A 20941-nucleotide genomic window follows, 5' to 3' on the forward strand; every position below is an offset into this window, starting at 1 on the left:
CGTTAAGTTAAAATGTTGTTGTTGCCGACTTACAGTGACCCTAAGGTGAAGCTAACATGGTGTTTTCTTGGCAAGATTTGTTCAGATGGGAGTTGCCATGTCCTTCTCCAGATGCTGAGAGTATGTTGTTGTTGTTATTATTATTATTAACCTTTATTTATAAAGTGCTGTAAATTTACACAGCGCTGTACATACAGTCTTTTTAATTAGACAGTTCCCTGACCTCAGGCTTACAATCTAAAAAGACACCACACAAAAGGAGAAGGGAGCAGTGGTGGGGAAGGGGATGAGGTCCAGCAGTTCCTCTCTACCTCCAAGGCCTGGACCAAGGCAGATGGACTGGAGGGAGGGCTTGGGTTCATAATGGATGGTTAATCTTCTTCCAGGGAGGCAAGCGACAATTATGCAAGGCCTGGGAACGCTTCTCTTCAACTCCGTTTTGAAGCTGGTTAAAGAAGTGATGGCTCTTGTTCGTGGGGGAAGAAAGTTCCAGGAGTGAGGGGCAGCGAGTGAAAAGGGGCGACTCAGGGATGGGGCAGAGGAAATCCTGGGCTGGGACAGCAGACCTTGACTACTAGAATGGAGGGCCCTGGTGGGAAGGTGAGGAGAAAGAAGGTCTGATAAGTAAGGAGGGGCCAGCCCATGGAGGGCTTTAAAGGTGGACAGCAGGAGCTTATACTGAATGCGGAAAGGGAGGGGGAGCCAGTGAAGGGATGCTAGCAAAGGAGACTTGCCCAAGGTCATGCAGTCGGTTTTGTGGCAGAACTGGGAACTGAACCCTGGTCTACAGTTGTAGTCCAACATGCAAACCACCACACCATGGCGGCTCAATTGAAATATTTGTTGTATGCCTTCAAGTCATTTCCAACATATGGCAATCCTAAAGTAACACTATCATGGGATTTTCTTGGCAAGTTTTCTTCAAAGGGCGTTTGCTATTCCCCTCCTCTGAGGCTGAGTGTAACTTGCTCAAGATCACCCAATGGGTTTCATGGCTGAGCTGGGAATCGAATCCTGGTCTCCAAAGTCATAATCCAATGCTCAAATGACCCTGGATCCCACTTGAATCAAATTGCTGAAGGGATCTGGAGAGGGGGGCCGTGCGCTACCCCCATTTAGCCCCTGTCTTTTTGACGCTGATGTTTTCTGTGACTTTTTTGATAAATCAATTCTGCGCAAGCAAGCGCAAACCAGACGTGGATTAGAATCGATTTAAATTTGCCTTTCATCTGGCTGGAGTGGGTCCATTTTGAACTGATTCATTTGTGAATGTGGGCTATTTTACAGGGGGAAAATGCGAGCGGGACAAATGTAGTGTGAACTACGCTCCACTGTCGAATCGATCCATCAATTCGGATCGCAAAGCGCCTTTTCTTTTGTAAGTGGGAATGAGGCTGTAGTTTGTTGTGGTACCTGAGCTCTCTGACAGCCAAGGTTGAACGCCTCACAAAACTACAGCTCCCAGGATTCCCTAGCATTGAGTCAGGGCAGCCGTCTCTATTTCTGCAGTGCTTGTTTTGGACCTTTTAGTCTCAAAAGGTGCTGCAAGACCTCTCTGTGTAGATTCCACAGACTAACACTTAGCTAGCTAGATCTCTGAATGGTCCAGAAGGATCATTTGTGTTTCTCAATCTAGATGTCAGTTACTTACAGCTGAGTCAGGATTTGAACTCTGGTCTCCAGAGTTGTCATCATCATCATCATCATCATCATCATCACTGTTATTGTTGTTGTAGTTTTCATTATTATCAACTTCATTATTATTCCAAGGGGATTCTAACTCTGGTCTGCAGAGTTATCATCGCCATCATCATCATCATCACTACTGCTACTGTTGTTGTTGTTAGTTATTCTTCTTCTTCTTCTTCCAAGGGGCAGCCACCCCACTCGCTCTCCCCCTCAAAGTGGTGGTTTTGGGGGGCAAGAGGGGGCACAGGGCCAGGAAGGGGCTCACAGCCCAACTCTCCCTTCCTTCCTTCAAAAGCAAGGCAGGAAGGAGAGCCGGAGAAGGAGGCGTCTCCCAGCTGCCTTCATGCTGGAGGGTCGCTTGGCTTCACCCCCCCTCCCTCCTCTCCCTCCCGGTGCCCCTGGGGGCCTGTCCGGCTCCCCCCCGAGCCTCGGTTACCTGCTTCCGAGGGACACTTTGCAGGCGCCTCTCACATCGGCAGACACTGAGAGGAGGAACTGACCCCGCCGCCCGCTGCCTCCACCGGCCTCAACCAACTGCCAAGCCCCCCTCCCCTCCCCTCCCCTCCGCCAACCAGCCGCGGCCTCCTCGCCGGCTCCCACCCAAAGCCCAGGCCTAGTCCCGCCGGGAAGGCCCCGCTCCCCGCCCGCCCCGCTCCCCTGCGAAGAACCCGCGCCATCGCTTTCCTTCCCCCCCCCGCCTCTGAGGGAAATGGCCCCGTCCGCCTCTGCTCTCCTCCTCTCGCTTCCTCCCGGCAGAGAGCGACCCCGCGCCCCCCACTGGCGGCTCCGGGCATTGCAGCGCCAGTCGGCTCCCTGGTCCCCCAACACTGACTGCAGAGCACTAGCCTGGACTCTGGAGGATCAGGGCCCAGAGATCTTGTGGCTTCCCAACTCTATGGCTCTGTGATGCTATGCATTTGGTGGAGTGAGTGGGAAGCCAGGGACAGACTTATATAGACCCTTGGAAAGGCTATGGATGTGTGTGTATGTGTTCACACACACACACACACCCTAATAAAGGCTACATAGTAAAGGCTGTGTGTGTGTGTGTGTGTGTGTGTGTGTGTGTATATATATATAGATATATATACACATATATACACACACCCTATATATATATATATATATATATATATATATATATACACACATACATACATACACACACACACACCCACACACCCCCTAGTAACAGCTATGTAGTAAAGGCTATGTGTGTGTGTGTGTGTGTGTGTGTGTGTGTGTGTGTGTGTGTGTGTGTGTATATACACACACACACACCCGATATATACACACACACACCCCTAGTAAAGGCTACATAGTAAAGGCTGTGTGTGTGTGTGTGTGTGTATGTATATCTATATCTATATCTATAATCATAGAGTTTGAAGAGACTGCAGGGGCCATCCAGTCCAACCCCCTGCCATATATATATATGTGTGTGTGTGTATCCTAGTAAAGGCTATGTGTGTGTGTGTGTACATACACACACACCCTAGTAAAGACTATGTAGTAAAGGCTCTGTGTGTGTGTGCACGTATGTATACACACACACACACACACACTCACCCTAGTAAAGGCTATGGACTGTTATGGAATGGAATGGCTCAGGGCTACTGGAACACATCCTCAGTTATTTTCAGAGTATCCATAGATTTTGTTGGTCTGGATTGTGTGTGAAAGGCCATGTACAGTACTCTGTCCTACAGCTAAAACAAATGCTCTTCTGTAAAGATCAGATGTCAAACTCTTGGTAACCAAGAAACAGTTTGCCTTGTACAGAAACATGTGATCAGATATGTGTAGTAATGGGACTTTATATATGAAGAGGGGCCCAATGTAACTTCAGATAAGTTTATACATTTTAAAACTTAATTACTGAATTTACTAAATTATATTAGCATACATGTCTACAAAATTATTCTCCGTTGGTCATGAAGTTTGAATAAGGAGGGTTCAAACTGGACCTAATTTATACAAATAATCTATTCTATACTTTCCACAGTAATGCCACAATTTCAATGTTTTCCCAATTTAAATGGTGACTTCTTTTCTACCATAATTTTGCACCATTAATTCTAGTTCTCACAGGCCATTTTGCTTGTGAATATTCTGGAAATGCATAGTAGAAAAGTAGTGCACAGGGATAGAGTACAGTTATAATCCTAGTGTGGACATTAATATGCCATACTGGGCCACATATCTTACCCAGATGAATAGAACACGTTCTTGGCGAAAACCCCAAGAATCCCAGGATATAAAAGCCAATTTCCTTCTTGCCCTCAAGGATAGACCTTACTAAGCCATCTGACATGCAGTGTTACAGGCCAAAATGCAGCTTTTCTTCATTCAGCTATATAGCAACGAACTGCAAAAAGTGCAAACACTACAGTACTTCATTTCTCTGCACACATAATGCAGGTAAATGGAGTATTTGTGGCCTTGGCAGACATATACCATATTATGTATGAAATGTATGTTCTAAATATACAAAAAGGGGGGGATTCATGTAATTTGTACCGAGAAAAAACTGATACTTTGGTTGAAAGTTTACTATATTGAGAAACAGAAATGCTTCAAAATAGTGAAGATTTTTAATACATGATTAGAGATATGCTTTCTTTTTCCTTTAAGAATGCGCCTGCTTGACTAATGCTTTTCTGTGGTATGTATTCCCATGTGGCATTTAGTACATCAATAAGTCCACATAAGATAAGAGCACTAATTAACATGAGTTCATACATTTACTTACCTTGTTCCCAACCAGGGGTAGGTGAGTGGAGTTGTATCAGTATCATGTGCTTTTATGTCCTATTACACTCTTAAGAAGTACAGATAAAGGTTGTTTGCTATTATGGCCACAATATCTTTAATATGCACAAGAGCCCCCAGATGCAATGTAAGTGAATGCGGACTACTAAATAGAGAGCAATTCAAATTCTATTTCAAATTTGAAAATGTGTGCAAAATGGGAATACTTAAGAAGAAACCCCTGCTCCATATGTTTGGAGCTTATTTAAAATCAGAGTAGCAGAATATGAAATCTCTAAACATTTCAGCAGGGCTAACAACCATTATCAAGGAAATCATAAAAGGCAAGGCAATTTCCTTTTGCAAGACCATGGGCCCATTCACACTACAGAATTATAGTGCTATTGTTCCACTTTAATTAACCCTATGCCACCCTATGAAATCCTGGTCTTGGAAGCTTGGTGGGGCACTGGAACACTCTGGCTTAGAATTGTAAATGTTTCTCCATAAACTGCCAGTCCCAGGATTTGATAGGATGGAATCAAGGCAGTTAAAGTGGAATAATAGTGCTATCATTCTGTAATGTGAAAGGGTCACTTAACACATAAGGAAGGATGGGGAAATACCAACTGTGACAAAATGAATATAAAGTTGATGAAGTAAACCAAAGAAAAGTGCAGACCATATTGAAAAACGCAGTGACCTAAATCCAATTAGACTAGACTAACTGAATCAATGGGAATTTGAGAAGTCATCATTTAAGCAAGTTCCAGTGATCCAAAATGGCACAACACTAGTTGAGATTAGTCATTGTTTGTTTAGAACAGGATTTGCCTTTGCCTTATTAACTACTTTGCATAATATCTAGGTAAAACAATGGAAATAATTATTATAAAATTATTAAAAACCAAGAGAAAGTATTGCTGACATAATGGCTTCTGAAATGTTTTAGTGTAGCACCGCCTGGAATTTCTCATGAGAGTCAACAAGCATGTAGAAAAGCACAATCTGGTAAACAATGTCTATTAAGACTTCCTGGTAAACCTAGATGTTTACTTCTAAAAAAGAACAAATCTTCTTGTAGAGTCATAACTGGTAAAACAACCTGAAGCAGTGGATAGATTTCACGGTGGAGGGAAGGAAAATGCAGGGTTCCTCAAGGATTGATATTTCTGTTGGGAGTGATGCTTTTAATATGTTAATAAATAATATAGACTTAGGACTGACAAGAGAAACAGCTAAGTTTACTGATGATACAGAATTATTCAACAGATCCTCAATGATACTAGAGAACTAAAAGGACCTCAGGTTGAATAGGCAACAAAATGGCAAAAAGGGTTTGAACCAAAACATTTCTGACCTCTCGTATAGATTTATGATAACTTAACAGGCACTGTCTAATCAAGGCAGAGATACTGACTTTGTGGTGGACAGCACAGTAAGAATGTGTGTGGCTGCTATAAAAAGGCAAATTACTCCTAGGTGATTCTTAGGAAAGGGTTAGAAATAAAAAATGTACAGCTGGCCCTCCATATCCATAAATTCAACCATCCATAGCTTGAAAATATTGTTTAAAAATCCAAAAAATCTTGATTTTGCCTTTATATGTGGAACGCCATCTTAGTATGCAATTGAATTTAATGAACATCCATGCACTTTGGTATCAGTGGAGGGTTCGTGGTGTGGAACCAAATCCCAATGGATACCAAGGGCCCACTCTAGTATTAGAACACTATATACCAGCTTTTAGACCATGCTGCAACAGCAACTCCCAATATCTTCAATCAGTGGCTATGCTTTCTGAGAAAGGTGGGAGTAGTAATTCAACATGTCTGGAGAACAACAGATTGAGAAAACCTGCTTTATATAAATCTATGGAGCAGCCGCATTTGGAATACTGTGTACAGTTGTGGACCGAAGCATCTGAAAAACAATGAACAGAGAACTTGAGAATGAGCATAAAAGTACAAACAAATTATCAGAGTAGTGGAGCACCTTTACTGTAAAGTCAAGCCAAAGCATTTGGGTTTTGGTTTAAGGGGAAAAGCAATGAAGGGGGAGACATGAGAGAAATTTGTAAATGTATGCATGCCTGAAATAGTAGGCAGATGTAGGTTTTCCAATACAATTACTTGCTGGATATGACAGAATTTAAATTTTATTCTGCATGGCAATTCTTTAAAAATAGCCACTTTAAATTAAAAGCAGAAAAATGTCAAGAAAACAATGGGCCAGATTCAGAGTTGCCTCAACACAATACAGTTGCTCATTTTATTGGGATGCAGCAGCCACTGCCCTCTGAAGGGACTGGGGTCATGATTTTTACCAATTCCTCACTTTGCTCATACCAAACACAACCTCTCACACTGTTCTGGAGGACTTTCCAGCCCTCTAGATCACATGAAAGGTCTTAGATGCAGGGACTCAGCAAACATTGCTTCCTCCCTTTATCTAGTCTGTAGAGTTCCACTTAGTCCAACTCTGGATCTGACTCAGTGTTATCACAGTACTTTTTAAACACAGTTATTTGCATAAAGAAACCCAGATACTTAATGTTTTGCTTAGTAATTTCTATTTAATTCAACCTGTGATATGTATATAGGCAAATAAAAATATGTGCAATAATAAAGCATCATTTTTAATATCAGTGGAATATATATACCATAATCCATATTATTGGGACAATGGCTTTAGCCTTTGTGATGGATGAGTTAATCTAAACTTTCTGACATATAAAGATGTTCGTTCTCTGTGGATTAGAGAATGACATGATTACATAATTCTGCTGTATGAAGAAAATACATATTTTTCTAACACATAGTTCAAGTGAATTATGCAGGTACGAAGATACCAATTAAATATTCAGTGGTTTAGTGATCATGCATACTGTCAGTTTGAATATACCTCTTAATGGATTGGTATGATTTAATTTACAAGGTAAAACATACTGTATAGACTCAACTATAAGTCGACCTCATGTATAAGTCAGGTCACATTTTGGGGCCAAAATTATGAATTTTGCCATGACCCGTGGATAGGTCAAGGGTAAAACATGGAAGCTTCTTCAGTGTGTATATGTGTGCGTATGGCAAGAGAGACTCTCATTGAGGCTTTTTGCTTTATCGTTTCAGCTTTTGTTTCAGCCAGATGTGCGGGTAGGAGAGGATTCTTAAATGAACAGCAATATCAATTAATCACTCAGGATTTTTTTCTGCTTGTAAGAGCAATAAACTGCTCTGCCAACTGCATGGGGAAATTTGAAAGAGCTGCTATTACATTACCATACTGACACATAAATAAATCCACCTGAGATTTGGGGGGGTCAATTTTGGGCATAAATTTTTAGACTTATAGATGAGTATATACAATAGGCTAAAAGAAAACAATAAAAAGGAATACATATTCCTTCAGAATTATTTTTGGCTTGAACAGATACTTCTCATTATGTAATTGAGGACTATGAACATCTGTATGCAATATTATATCCACAGTATCTATTCATTTTTAATTAAGAAGCCAATGAACATTCCTTCAAAATAGAAAATATGCCATTTCACTTTTAAAAACAAGCCTATCAAATTGATAGTTCGTAATTCACTGTGTCTACAGAACACTCTTTCCTTTCATGTGATGTGTACCCACCCCTGAGTTTAGCAATTAGAGTTGTTTTAAACAGTAGACAGTAGATGCAGTAGGATTTGCATATCTATAAAATTTGCTAAGTTAAAATACAAGTAGTAATAAAAACAAAAACCCTAGAATATCCTCAGCCAATTTTGTTAAGTCTGTTTAGCTGATTTGGTTCTTACTTTAAAAATCAAGTAAGAGTTTTGCTCAGTTCAGACATTCATTTATTTACTACTAAATTTGATTTTCTTTTTTAGTGCAACGATAAGGCAACATTAAAAAGAGCATTGATAGAAAGTTTGCATATGTGTAAAGGTAGTAAGTTTATAAAAGACACATCAGTGCTTCCTAAAAACACAGCCTAGATGAAATATCATAAAATTACAGAGGTGAAGAACAATTCACTATTATTTGACAATTGTTTTTTTCTATATAAAAAGGTAGATCTAGTTGTAATCAGATATTTGAAGGAAAAACCTGGAAAAATTGCTATGGCTGTATGGGTCAAGGAAGGTAAGAAAAATATACTTTTGTCTTAAGCACAAATAAAAAGATCCACACTTTTTTTGTCAAAACAGTTCGTCTCTGTCCAAAATGTATTTCTTCCTTTATAATACAGGATTAAAAGACAAGATAAATGTTTACAAGGTAAAGAAATAATTTACAAGAAAATATCTTCTGACAGCTTTTCAGTGAAAATATTGTTTTGTAACATTCAAATATGACATACAACACAACAAAAGAAACAATGAACTCAAACAAAAATTTCCAAACATATAAATAAATGAAATATCGTGTAGGCAACAGGGCTCATGCTGAAGGCTAGTATGAAATAACAGTGTGCAATCTACTTTGAAAACATCTCTAGTGTACATATTAACAAGCCCAATTATGGACTGCAGCAAATTCAGTTGTATCACTGCCATCTGTTCCCATTCACAGAACAAAGTTTGCCTTGATTAAATCATTTCTATCCTATTTTACTCATACCTTTGCTTCAGAAATATAATATACACATAAAAAGGTATTTATTTCACCATAGGGATAACATAGTAATGTACCTCTCTGCTGATATAACTTGGAAAAAAATTTTTCCTTGTCAAGACATTGACAGTTCAGTAAATATGCAATGATCTTATTAGTTCTTTAGCTAAGCATGTTTTAACTCACGCTGCTAGTTTTATGATCACAGTGCACAGAATCATATCTAAACGATTAGGTGGCTTTCAAAGTAAATATAGATTACTTATAATCCCAATATACTTAAAACTTTTCATAGGCCCTATCATGCATCTAACTTCTCTTGTGGCAGGGGTATAAGTTTCCTGATACAATCTTATTGCCGGCAATGGTTACACCAAAACCGTCAAGAAATTCGTATTATTGCACAATACATGAAGACCTGAAATTCTTCCAAAAAGTTAAAAAATTGATTTCTGACATTTTGCGACACCTGCATTAATACTGTATGACTAAAAAAAGCATGTCAGTAGCATGGACTGAACCAGCGATCAACATGCGCCCAGAATGCACACTAGTAAAAATGCAGTCAAAGGAAGTAGTCTTCATTGCCTATTTCTCACTTCCAGTCAGGAGGCTAAAGTTCAAAGACTGAATTATCAAAGTGCTCATTTTCTCAGTAGGACTATCTTCTGTTAGGCGAATCACAAAATGGTGGTGGCATCAACAAGTGTCATCTTCAAAAGAATATAAAAAAATATTATGTAGTGTATTATATTTGTACTTGAGATCACAACCAATAAAGAAATTTAATTCAGGAATATTATCTAATAATACATGTGGTAATACAGATTTGTTTTACCGATTCAATAAGGAACAAAAAAGATTATGATGAAGTACAGATTATGGAGAACCAGATATCCTAACTCCTGAATCATTGTTTTGCTTTCCATCTACTCAAATAAATAAAAGGATTTTGGAAGTAACAGAATCCTCTAGAGGAAATGGGAAGAAAACCGTTTCTCTGTCCTAGTCTGCCAAATGCATCTGAGGAAGTACACTTAAATCTATAAAAGCTCATGCTACCAACTTCTTTCTTTCAGTTAGTCCCAAATGTGCTACAAAATCTTTATATACTGATTCTGCAAACTAACATGGCTGTGTCTTTGAATTCTCTCTTCTAGTACAACTCAATGATCACCCACAAAGCCTGGTCCAAAGGGATGGGAAAATCTCTAGTGTGGGTTCTCAGGCAGCTTCAAGAGCTACAGAAGAAGAAATGCCCAACATACTGGCATTGTTAAAAGTTGAATTTAAAACATGGTCAAGATTGCTGCCCCTCCCCCCAGCAACCCTCAGAGTTTGGAACATAAGGTTTGAAAATGAATTTGCTAATGTTAGATGCTGAAAATTAATTAATGGATACAAGCACTAACACCTGAAATCTTTTAGTTTAGTAAGTTGTTGTGAAATCACTACAGAAAAGCAGTGAATGAATTAATCATTTAGTTAATTTCTAAGATTTCATACTTGCCCACCCTTGCTCCCAACTACTGTAGGGAAGTAAAAAAGTGAAAAAAGTTTCGATACCTCGCAAACAAGAGAGTACCTAACTGCTGGAGATGTCTTTAGCTACAGGCAGCACTTTGTCTCCTGTAACATTAGTTTCATAACACAAAAGGATCATTTGTAATGTAGGGAAGACATTACTCCCCTCAATTCTGCATTTGGCTCCAATATTATATTCTTGTTTCTTCTCACAGCAAGTGGGTGGTTATATTTCTAGTTTATTCTGGTAGTTATTGAACTCTTACTTACAGTCACTATTACTTATTTGCTACAAAAGGTGTATGATAAGTACTGCCGTACAACAAAGCTGATAATTGGTTCCTCTTGCCTCTGAATTTATGCTATCATTAATGGTGATATATGCTCACAAATACATCACTTTCCAATTAAATCTAGAAATATGAAAATATGCTCTACTTCTTAGCTATACCAATTTTGTATATAGAGGTTTCATAATCAAATCCAACCCATTAATACACTACCAGATTAAATGCATTTGATTGCATTATTTTATGTTATTATTGTTAAGAATCCCAAATGTTTAATATTAATACAGAAGGTTAAGCAATTTTTCTTATTCTTTCTGCAGAACATTTTCAAGATAAATAACTCACCGTGATACCACCATTTCGTCTTCTTTGGATTCTTGTTACATGTTCTTACATAAAATGAATTATCTGGTGGTCGTCTCTGCAATAAAGAAGACCCAGATATCAAACAAACAAACAACCCCCTCAAAAAACAACAACAGTATATTTCAGTGACATAGTCAATTATATAATGGATATATAATTACAGGAGAGACCATTCTCTCAGTCCCACCACCATCACAAGCACGGTAGATGGGAACATGAGAGAGGACCTTTTCCATGGCTGCCCCTAGACCAGCAGTTTTCAACCTGTGGGTTGCGACCCCTTTGGAGGTTGAATGACCCTTTCACGGGGTTGCCTAAGACCATCGAAAACACGTATTTCTGATGGTCTTAGGAACCGTGACCATCGATTGGTGGTCACAACAACATGAGGAACTATTAAAGGGTTGCGGCATTAGGAAGGTTGAGAATCACTGCCCTAGACTGTGGATTTCCCTTCCCAGGGAGGCAGAATGGCCCTCTCCTTGTTGGCTTTCTGCTGGCAAGGTAACACCTGCCTGTTCAGACAGGCATTTAAAACAAAGTTTTTAAAGCATGAGCTGGGGTGTTGTATTGTTTTAAAGTATTTTTAACATTTTTATCTTTTTAGCTGTATTTTATTCTTTTAACATGTAATTTGTTTTAATACTGTAATAAATTAACTCTCTTTTAATATACCATTTTTGTATGCTTTTACTTGTACTTTTTTTTAATGTTGTGAGCCACCCTGTGTCCTAGTTTTGAGAAAAGGGTGTGATTAATAGTAATAATAGAATAAAGTCATTAAAATACATTAAGACAGTAATGTACAGTACTAACTTGTCATTTATGAGCTTTGTCTTTTTTCTGAGACTACTCTCCTAGCTTCTGGTGTTTGATTAGACGTTGCCCTACCTCCAAATTATTTTTCTTGACAAAAGTGCTGGACTCTTGACTATATCTTAGGGAGGGGAAGTATGTACCCTACCTCCCACCCCAATCCCAGGCTGAGTTATAATCCCAGTTATAATTCCAAGAGAATTTTCATTTCCTGAAGTTGCAACACCAGGAGGCTAAAACATAGACAAAGTCCCATTATTTATTCATTGTAAATCTTCATCCAGCTTGTCTATGGCCAGTGAGTGGAGAAAATGCACCCACAGTACTGACACCATTGTGCCAACTGAAGAGTTAGACATAGCCTCATGCCTTCCATTTAAGCCTGCTACTGCTAAAACATAAATCAATCTCTCCAATATCCAAGTTTGAAACCTTGCTCAGCCATGGAAACCCACTGGGTGACCTTGGGCAACTCACACTCTCTCAGCCTCAGAATAAAGCAAAGGCAAACCCGTTCTGAACAAATCTTGTCAAGAAAATCTCATGATAGGTTCACCTCAGGGTTGCCATAAATTGGAAAAGACTTGAAGGCACATAACAAAGTTCCCAGGCTGCAGCTGAGTTAATATTGCTGTTTCATACTGATGTGGAGACATCTAGTGGTAACAGTTCATTCCTGCAAACCAAATTCTAGAAGAACTGAACAGTTCCAAACTTTTACCTTTGAACTCTGTGTGTGTGTGTGTGTGTGTGTGTGTGCGTGCGCACGCGTGTGCCAGGAGGAAGGCTATCATCTGCTGACTGAAATGTATTATTGTATCAGAAGAGTTAGAAATAAAACCCTCACCAAATAAGCTATTTACAAAAAAGCATGTTTTGGCACCTAAGCAGCAGTTAGAGCAGTTAGAGTTACCTGTCTCCATGATCACATCTTCTCTGAAAACTCATGTCATGGCCCATAAAGGCAGAAATGGAGTGCCTGGCTATGCCGACATAGCCAGGCACCCCCATCTAAGGTCACAGGCCTTCAGAGAAGAGTTTCAAGGAAACTCTGTGAGAAACAGTGGGTCTTTATGCTCTGGGCTAAGGCTCCTTTGGGCTGAAATTGGTGCAGAACCACAAGATCACCATCTGCACTGGCCGATACCAGCCTAGGGCTAATGGTCTGCATCATCCATACAGGCTCTGTTAGGCCAGGGAGAGCACAGACATTTTGGCCCATATGCACTGGCTCTGAGTCTACAAAAGCTTATGCTACAAACTTCTTTCTCAGTTTCTAAAATGCTATAAGATCCCTATATATACTAGAACAGACTAACACGTCTATGTCTTTAAATATAATGATTTGTAATGTATCTAACTTCCTGAAACTGGCAGATTCTTTTGAAGCTTTCTTCAGGAATGATTTATTTCCACAATTAAAGTACTGGGGGGGGGTGTGTGTGTTCATCCATCATCAAATCTTACTAGTAGTGAAATTCTCTTCCCATTCAAATTATATAAGCTCTCAATTAAAATGTATCAGATTTAGGAGTTTGTGTAATTTAGGGCACATATTTTCAAAAGCACCTCAAATGTTCAATGAACAAAGACTTTAAAGACAAGTAAAGCTTTTGGACATCTCTGACAGAGCCCTCAGGAAGAATTTAAAATGTAAGGTCTAGACAATGAAAAACACAGGTTAGGTTTTATTTAGATAAAAAACTTTTTCATACATAGTTTGTTTCCTTTTCAGATTAACTGTTTTCACTTCTGCATGTTCCTTAACACAAAGACAGCAGCAGTTTATGTTCATGGTTTTAAAATGTTTTAACATTTTAAAACTGCCTTTAATTTGATAAACTGTTTTTAGAATGTTTAAATTTTATTATTTATAAATGTTTTAATCTGCTTAATTAAATTTTACCTATATGGGGTGGAATATTAATACTTTAATAAATTAAATTTAATAAATTAAAAATCTTAAACCCCAATTTCTTAGGTTCTTTATATAAAATCTCACACAACAACATTCATTAGTTTTTCAGATGTCAAAGGACCTGTTATAATAATCATCATCATTACTGCAAGGTTAAGATTGTGAATCAGATTTTTTTGTAATGAATAATTCAATGTTTGTCCACAACCTTTGTGAACTTGAGTTGTATAATAATTATCTTAGCTTTTGCATTTAACAGCTCAGCTATAATAAATCTTGTTAGTCTTTTTGTTACTGAAAAGGTAATATATTGTTGTCCCTCCAGATTCACGGACTTAGCATTTGTGTGAGTTCCCTGCTTCCCTTTCAATGCTTCAAACAGCTGGCCTTAGCTATCTGAGGCATCGGAAGGGAAGTGAGGGACTTGCATGAATGAGCACACTTCTCTCGCCCTTCCAATCTCTTATTTGTGGATTTTCCACATTCGCGGGGGTCTTGTTCCCCTAACCCCCAAGAATGTGGAAAGCTGGCTGTACATTTATCTAAAAACTTTAATATGTTTTACCTTAATCTCTAGCACTGTGTTATCTTAGAGTTACAAAGCTATTCCGAAATCCTTACAAAGAAAACATTAAAGTAATAGTAAAACCTCAGTTTTAAAATGGAAGATCTTACTTCCGCTTACTTTATTTCAATTCTATTTCTGAAGTCATACCTTTTCCTTGCAGCTGGAAAGCATGCTAATAATGCTAAGACAAACTGATTGCACTGAAAGAGCTGGAGACCAGTCTTCTGTTAGAATAGATAAACAGATATGACCATTGCTATATACATGAGGATGAACAGGAATATTTTCACCTGTAAACATGACCTAAAAAATAAAATAAAAATGCAGTTAACATTTTATTGAAATATGTCAAAAAGCATGTAATTATCAGTAGTGAAGTCTTCAGTTTTTAATATGAAAAAACAAAGAGACCTACTGAAATAAATGGGATTTCCAGTCATGACTACCTTGTGTATAGCCTTCAGTGAATGTATTCTAAATAGAACTAAATCTGGCTCTAAGTCATTGTCTACATAGCATCTGTATTTAAACTATCATTACAGAATTCATTAATGTGATGGTCCAAAATTTGCACTCAAGGGAAAAATACATACAATTTTAAAATCAACGAAATAAAGTAACCAATTACATTCTGCTTTCCTTGGATCACAGTATGTAAAAGACAACTGTTTCACATCAGCTATTGTCTAATTAATGGAGGATCTTTATTTCTCCCCTACAATGCAGTAGCTAATAAGTGCTGGCATTTTTCTCTCATACAGGTGAAATCACTGGTCCATACTGCTCAGGACTGCTGACTGTAAGTGGCTATCCAGGATTTCAGACACCTCGGAATGCTTGGAATTGAACCTGGGACCTTTTCCATACAAAACACATGTCCTAATTTTGAGTTGCAACTATTCTACATCTCAGCAGAGATCTCCTACATGGAACTTCATATATTAAAATATAATGCACTTTCATGCATTTTGAGCAGTAAGTCTTTGTTAGGTTTCTGGTTTTTATTCTTATGAAACAGAGTTTAAATATGCCTTTTAAAACCAGTGTGGTGTAGTGGTTTGACTATGACTCTGGAGACCAGGTTTCGAATCTTGGCAATGTAAATCCACTGGGTGACCTTGGGCAAGTCACACTCCCTCAGCCTCAGGATGGCAATGACAAACCTCCTCAGAAGAAACCTGAAGGACCTAAATGGAGCAGTGGAGGATAGGGGGATTTGTAGATATCACATCCACAGGGTCACCATGACTCATGGATTGATTCAAAGGCAACTGACAATAACAAAAGTGAGTTTTGTATTTTAATGGGCTCTACCTCTCCTCAAGCCTTAGAGAGGCAGGAAAGAAGCAACATCATCATCATCATCATCAGTTCTTGTAATGGAACGATGGGTATAGTGGAAGCTATAGTGGAATCGGTACATTTCAAGGGGGGGTATGGTATGAGCATTGAACTACAAGTCTGGAGACCAGGGTTCAATTCCCAGCTTGGCCACGAAACCCACTGGGAACTTGGAAAGTTACACTAAGCCTCAGAGGAGGGGAATGGCACCCCCCCCCCCGAAGTAACTTGCCAAGAAAACACTATAGCCTTAGGGTCACCATAAATTGAAAAAGACTTGAAGGTACACAGCAGCAACAACAAAATCCACAGTTCAATATTTTCATTTTTCTTCATTCCAACCTGAGAAGCATTAATCTTAGTTCTTTTTTCTAATTATGATCTTGCAGGACATAAATCTTCCTCCATAATATATTTTAACTCAGTGTTTTTAAAAATGTTTGTTTATTTATTTATTTGGAATATAGTGCCACCTCCATATCTGCAGAGGATACATTCCCAGATTTACCATGGAAATGCAAAGCTGCAGATAATAGTGAACCCTACTGAAATGAATAACTTCAACAGGAAACTGGCCACAGAGTCACACTGGAGGACCTAGAGATTCTTAGATCACTTCTCTAGGCATTTCTAGGTCCTCCAAGGCAACCTTATGGTCTACTTCTGCTGGATGCATACCACAGAATTGTACTGGAAGACCTATACCTAGAGAAAATGTCTTTTAGATGTGGGTAAATGAAACCATAGCTAATGGCCCTGCATATACAGGGATCATTCTGTATTTATACTGCACCATTCAGCCAAAATATTATATTCTATTTAATTGTTTTTTACTACAATAATTGATCTTAGATGTATTTTATTTTAATTTAGGTTGTAAGCAGCTTTGGGTCCTGCACTGCGAGAAAGGAAGGATATAAAGAAGAAGAAACAAATAAAGTAATAACTATTTTAACATTGTTAACGTAGAATGAGTATTCTCATGTATCCCTAAAGCAATGCTACTCAAAGTGGTGACCCATGGATTGGTGCCAGTTCCCAAGCCAGCACCTGCCAGTCGCTAATTAATTTAAAGGGAAAAAAATTATAGCTGATAGACACAAATATAGTAGTAATTTTTTACATACGGGGGGTGGGGGGTGGAGGTGGGTTTGTCAATTCCCCATATCAGATAGCTTGAGAGGCACTGCCCAAAAGCATCTATATAAAATGATTCCTTACTGTCTTCTCTCTTATTTTATACTTTCAAATCAGATTGCATTGTTCTTTCACTTTCCTGTAACTAGACAAACATTTTAAACCCATTTAAAATCTTTCAAAATATACTGTTGTGTTCATATACTAGCTAATTTAATTTGTTCTTCCCCAGTCCATAGTACCAGTACTCAAGTATTGAAACGTAAATGCTGCCAATACTGTTTGAGGTTCAGACCTTGACTGGGGAGAGGCAGATTCAAATTCCTACTCAGCCACAAAACTAACTGAGAGACACTGGGCCATAGACTCACCATGTTTCAACCTACCATATGGAGTTCATTTAAATTTAAAATGGGGAAGTGGACAAAACAGCCAGATCAACTGATGAAAGCCAACTGTGTGGGCCAAGGGTTAGGAGTCACCACAATTTTGAAACGGGTAAGGGAGGCCCTATGATAGGATCACCTTATGATAGGATCACCATAAGTGGGAAACAATTTGAAGGCACACAACAATGACAATAACAAGGCAGGCAACACAAATTAAATGGGAGACTGGTGTTAAATTAGAACTGTAAGTGTTGTTATAACACTTACAGTTCAGTTATTGCAGGAGACCTTTCAAGTCACAGCTCCATTTTGTCACCATAGAGAATGCCTTCTTTGTGTCACCAAACTACTAAAAGGCAAAATAAGACTTTCAGGCTAATTTTGTCTAGTAAAACATACAAGCAAGCAACCTATAATACAGACATTTTAATGGAAACTTGCTCTTCAAATATTAGTGTTCAAGTTTCAAGATGCATGTTTTCTTTTCTTTTTACAAAAACAAAAGGAAGTCATATCCAATACAGTGTATTTTGAGGTTTTAATTAACATTAGCCAATTACATTATTAGTTTTGCACATTTCTGGTGTTACAATAACATGGCCAAAGTTTCTTTGAATACTGATAAAAAGACATACACCTGCTTGAAAAGGAAACTGCTAGCTCGAGAGAAGCACTATGCAGTTATACGCCTCATAATCTACTGCTGTGGCCAGGAAGGCTATTCAGTGTATCAAGATTTGGGAGGGATATTAGGTATCAGATTTATTGTTAAAGTATTATCCCTGCACTTTAAAAAAAAACCTCAGAAAGTCAATGAATACTGGTATTATATTCAATGTATATCACAACAACTGCTTTGTGATTCAAGCCAAATATATGACAGTACATATTACCTGAGGAGAGTCAAATGGATAGCGACTACTGAATTTAAACAGCAGTTGAAATTTCTCCCCTTCATATAATGTTCCAGCAGCACCTTCCATGTCTACAATCCACCTTCAGGAATAAAACATAAAAAGAAGGATTGGTATCTTCCTTTAACATATACAACCATAAAACGCTATGAGTAGAGCAACATGTTTAATACGGGTTTTGAGTTATTTTATAAGCAGCTGTTCCTCACAAAAGGTAGACTTAAAAACCCTCAGTTTTAAAAAGTAATTTTAGCATTTAATGGAATTCTGGTAGTCAGCTAAAAAAAATGTCCTTTGCTATGTCTAAACTTTAGACATGTCCCAAACTTTGGTTCTCCGGGTATTTTGGACTTCAGTTCCCAGAAGCCCCAGCCAACTTGGCCAACAGTATAGAATTCTGGGAGTTCCACATCTACCAATACCTATTAATGGATAAAGTTTCACTTCCTAATCATTTTGGAAAGTTGTCAGACAGAACCTATTCTCACTGAACATGTTTTTTCAAAATAAATATTCTAGGCACACTCTCATCTCAAAATAATCCACCTAATGAACAGGGATTATGTTTAAAAGTTCTAGTTTGTGTTTAGTACGGTTTCGTCTTCTCCTCATTTAGCCATATCTCACCAGCACTTAACAGTGACTGTAAAATTCTACCATAACACTGAGTTCTTAAAACAAGGTTTCCATTTGTGCAATGGGACTGTCCCTTCCTCAATTCTTTCCCCCACACCTATGCATCCACCCAAGCTCCTCTGGAGTCCTCCAACTCTTTAGAGCAGATGGGAGAACTGCACATTTATTGTTTCATTATTCATCACAAAAAATAAGGAACATTGGCCCCATACAGACAGGCCAAAATAAAGCTACTTTTGGTTACTTTTGAGGTATGCTGTTTAAATTATGAATGCAAGGCCAGAAGCTGTGCCAAAACCATAATTCAGTCTTAAGGATAGGAGCACAGCTTTGGTGCAGCTCTTAGGGCGCATACATCATTTAAACAGCATACCTCCAAAGTGACCCAAAGCAGCTTTATTTTGGCTTGTCTGTATGGGGCCATTATTATTATGTAGTTAATAAGTACTTAAGTATTTATTAGAAGCTGGTATAGAAGAGAACCAGTGTGGTGTAGTGGTTTGACTGCTGTACTACAATTCTGGAGACCAGGGTTTGAGTCTATGCACAGCTATGGAGACCCATTGGTAACCTTGGAAAAGTCATACTCTCTCAGTCTCAGAGGAAGACAACAAATCTTTCAAAAAACCCTGTGATAAGGTTACCTTATAGTCACCGTAAGTCAGAAAAAATTGGAGGCACATAACAACAACAAATAAAATATGATAATTTTTTAAAAGGGATGACTAGCTACAGTTTTACTCATACACACTCCTTCTGGACACATTCAAGATGCTTAATCTTTTTTAACATTTCAAAACAATTGCTTCTTAGAGCAGACTGTAATGGTTACTGTGTCAATAAAACTTATTATCAACAATATTATTATAATTTACCACTACTGTGTTATTATTTGAATAGTATGACACCATTTAAACACTCAGTATATTAAGCAATAAAAGGTAATAGCATGCACTTTTCACAGTCATGTTGTAAACACATGTTCTATTTGTAAGGAGTTACAAAAAGAGTAAAAAAGGACCCCAATTCCTACTGTTTGTGTTTACTCTCTAGCTGAAGTAGCAGCACACAGCCAACATATGGAAACAGGAGATGATTTACCAGCATTTATTATATGACTGTGTAACCATTTAAACTGAAAATTTAAATTGAAGAATAACATAAGCCAGGGATAGGCAAGGTGGAGGAGGTAATGCTTTGTGGGTAACAAAAGCCTTCAAATGGAAACATAACACGAGAAATATGTTTTGTCTTTCCTCAGGGCTCTGACTCTATTTTACTTATAGCAGAATTTCAAAAATATTGGCAACTGAAATTCAAAAAAGAAAGATTATATTTAAAATAAATAAATAAATGCAGGATGTGAATGTGGAATTACATATATACTCAACTATAATTTGACCTCAAGTTAAAAGTCAAGGGGAGGTTTGGGGGCAAAAATTATGGATTTTTTTTGATCCGAGGATAAGTTGAAGGTAAAAGTCAACCCAGGATTTTTGGGGTGCTTTTTTACTAGATTTTCTAGAATTATACATGAGTACCACAGTACCACTCTGCTGTGCTTTGTGAACACTTTAATAAGTAATTTAGAACAATAAGGATACAGCTTTCTTGAAGGAAGTTGGAGGTTATTATAAAGCAGTATTTCATGATGACAGTTCCCAAACTTAAATGTGAGAAAAAACTTTGAAAAATTCTTAAAACCCATGAAATGACCAGAGTTACTCTGTTCTTGTCTATAAAAAGTGACAGATGCCCTTTTTAATCATGTCTCCAAGTGAGCAATGCTTGTACCTAAATCATTTGAATTTGACAGCAGTACACATCCAACCATGCACTGCAAATAGGATCCTAACTCAGTGATTCAGAACCAGGAAGTATGTGTACTGTGTCCTTCAAATTAGCCCCATAAAATGAACAGAACCAAACAGGCAGCACCTCAGTGATACAGTACAACGGTTATGTTATTTAAGTATCTCAAAGGTTAAAGA

The 20941-nt window shown here is 38.2% G+C and overlaps 2 protein-coding genes across 13 annotated transcripts in view; both read right to left on the bottom strand.

The window, feature by feature from the left end:
- The window catches only part of STAU2 (staufen double-stranded RNA binding protein 2), a 205874-nt gene extending 203660 nt beyond the window's left edge, over nt 1-2214 (bottom strand). For 9 of the 10 annotated variants that reach the window (XR_016280632.1, XR_016280631.1, XM_089517473.1 and 6 more), the window contains exon 1: nt 2126-2214. The gene's annotated coding sequence lies outside the window, so the exon portion shown is untranslated. Of the gene's footprint in view, nt 1-1651; nt 1964-2125 lie in introns of those variants that run through there. The other variant, XM_089517467.1, reaches the window with a different exon arrangement.
- A 5705-nt stretch (nt 2215-7919) lies between these two features.
- Nucleotides 7920-20941, bottom strand: part of UBE2W (ubiquitin conjugating enzyme E2 W) — a 30000-nt gene continuing 16978 nt past the window's right edge. For all 3 annotated transcript variants that reach the window (XM_089517475.1, XM_089517477.1, XM_089517476.1), the window contains 4 exons: nt 18294-18396; nt 14681-14836; nt 11211-11286; nt 7920-9764 (listed from right to left, as the gene is read on the bottom strand). In XM_089517475.1, coding sequence (XP_089373601.1) covers nt 9751-9764; nt 11211-11286; nt 14681-14836; nt 18294-18396 — 349 coding nt within the window. In that variant the 3' untranslated portion in view covers nt 7920-9750. The remainder of the gene's footprint in view (nt 9765-11210; nt 11287-14680; nt 14837-18293; nt 18397-20941) is intronic.

The sequence above is a fragment of the Sceloporus occidentalis genome, unplaced genomic scaffold, assembly GCF_023333645.1.
Source record: "Sceloporus occidentalis isolate IW3139 unplaced genomic scaffold, rSceOcc1.0.p SCAF_3, whole genome shotgun sequence".
In the NCBI taxonomy this organism is placed as follows: Eukaryota; Metazoa; Chordata; class Lepidosauria; order Squamata; family Phrynosomatidae; genus Sceloporus; species Sceloporus occidentalis.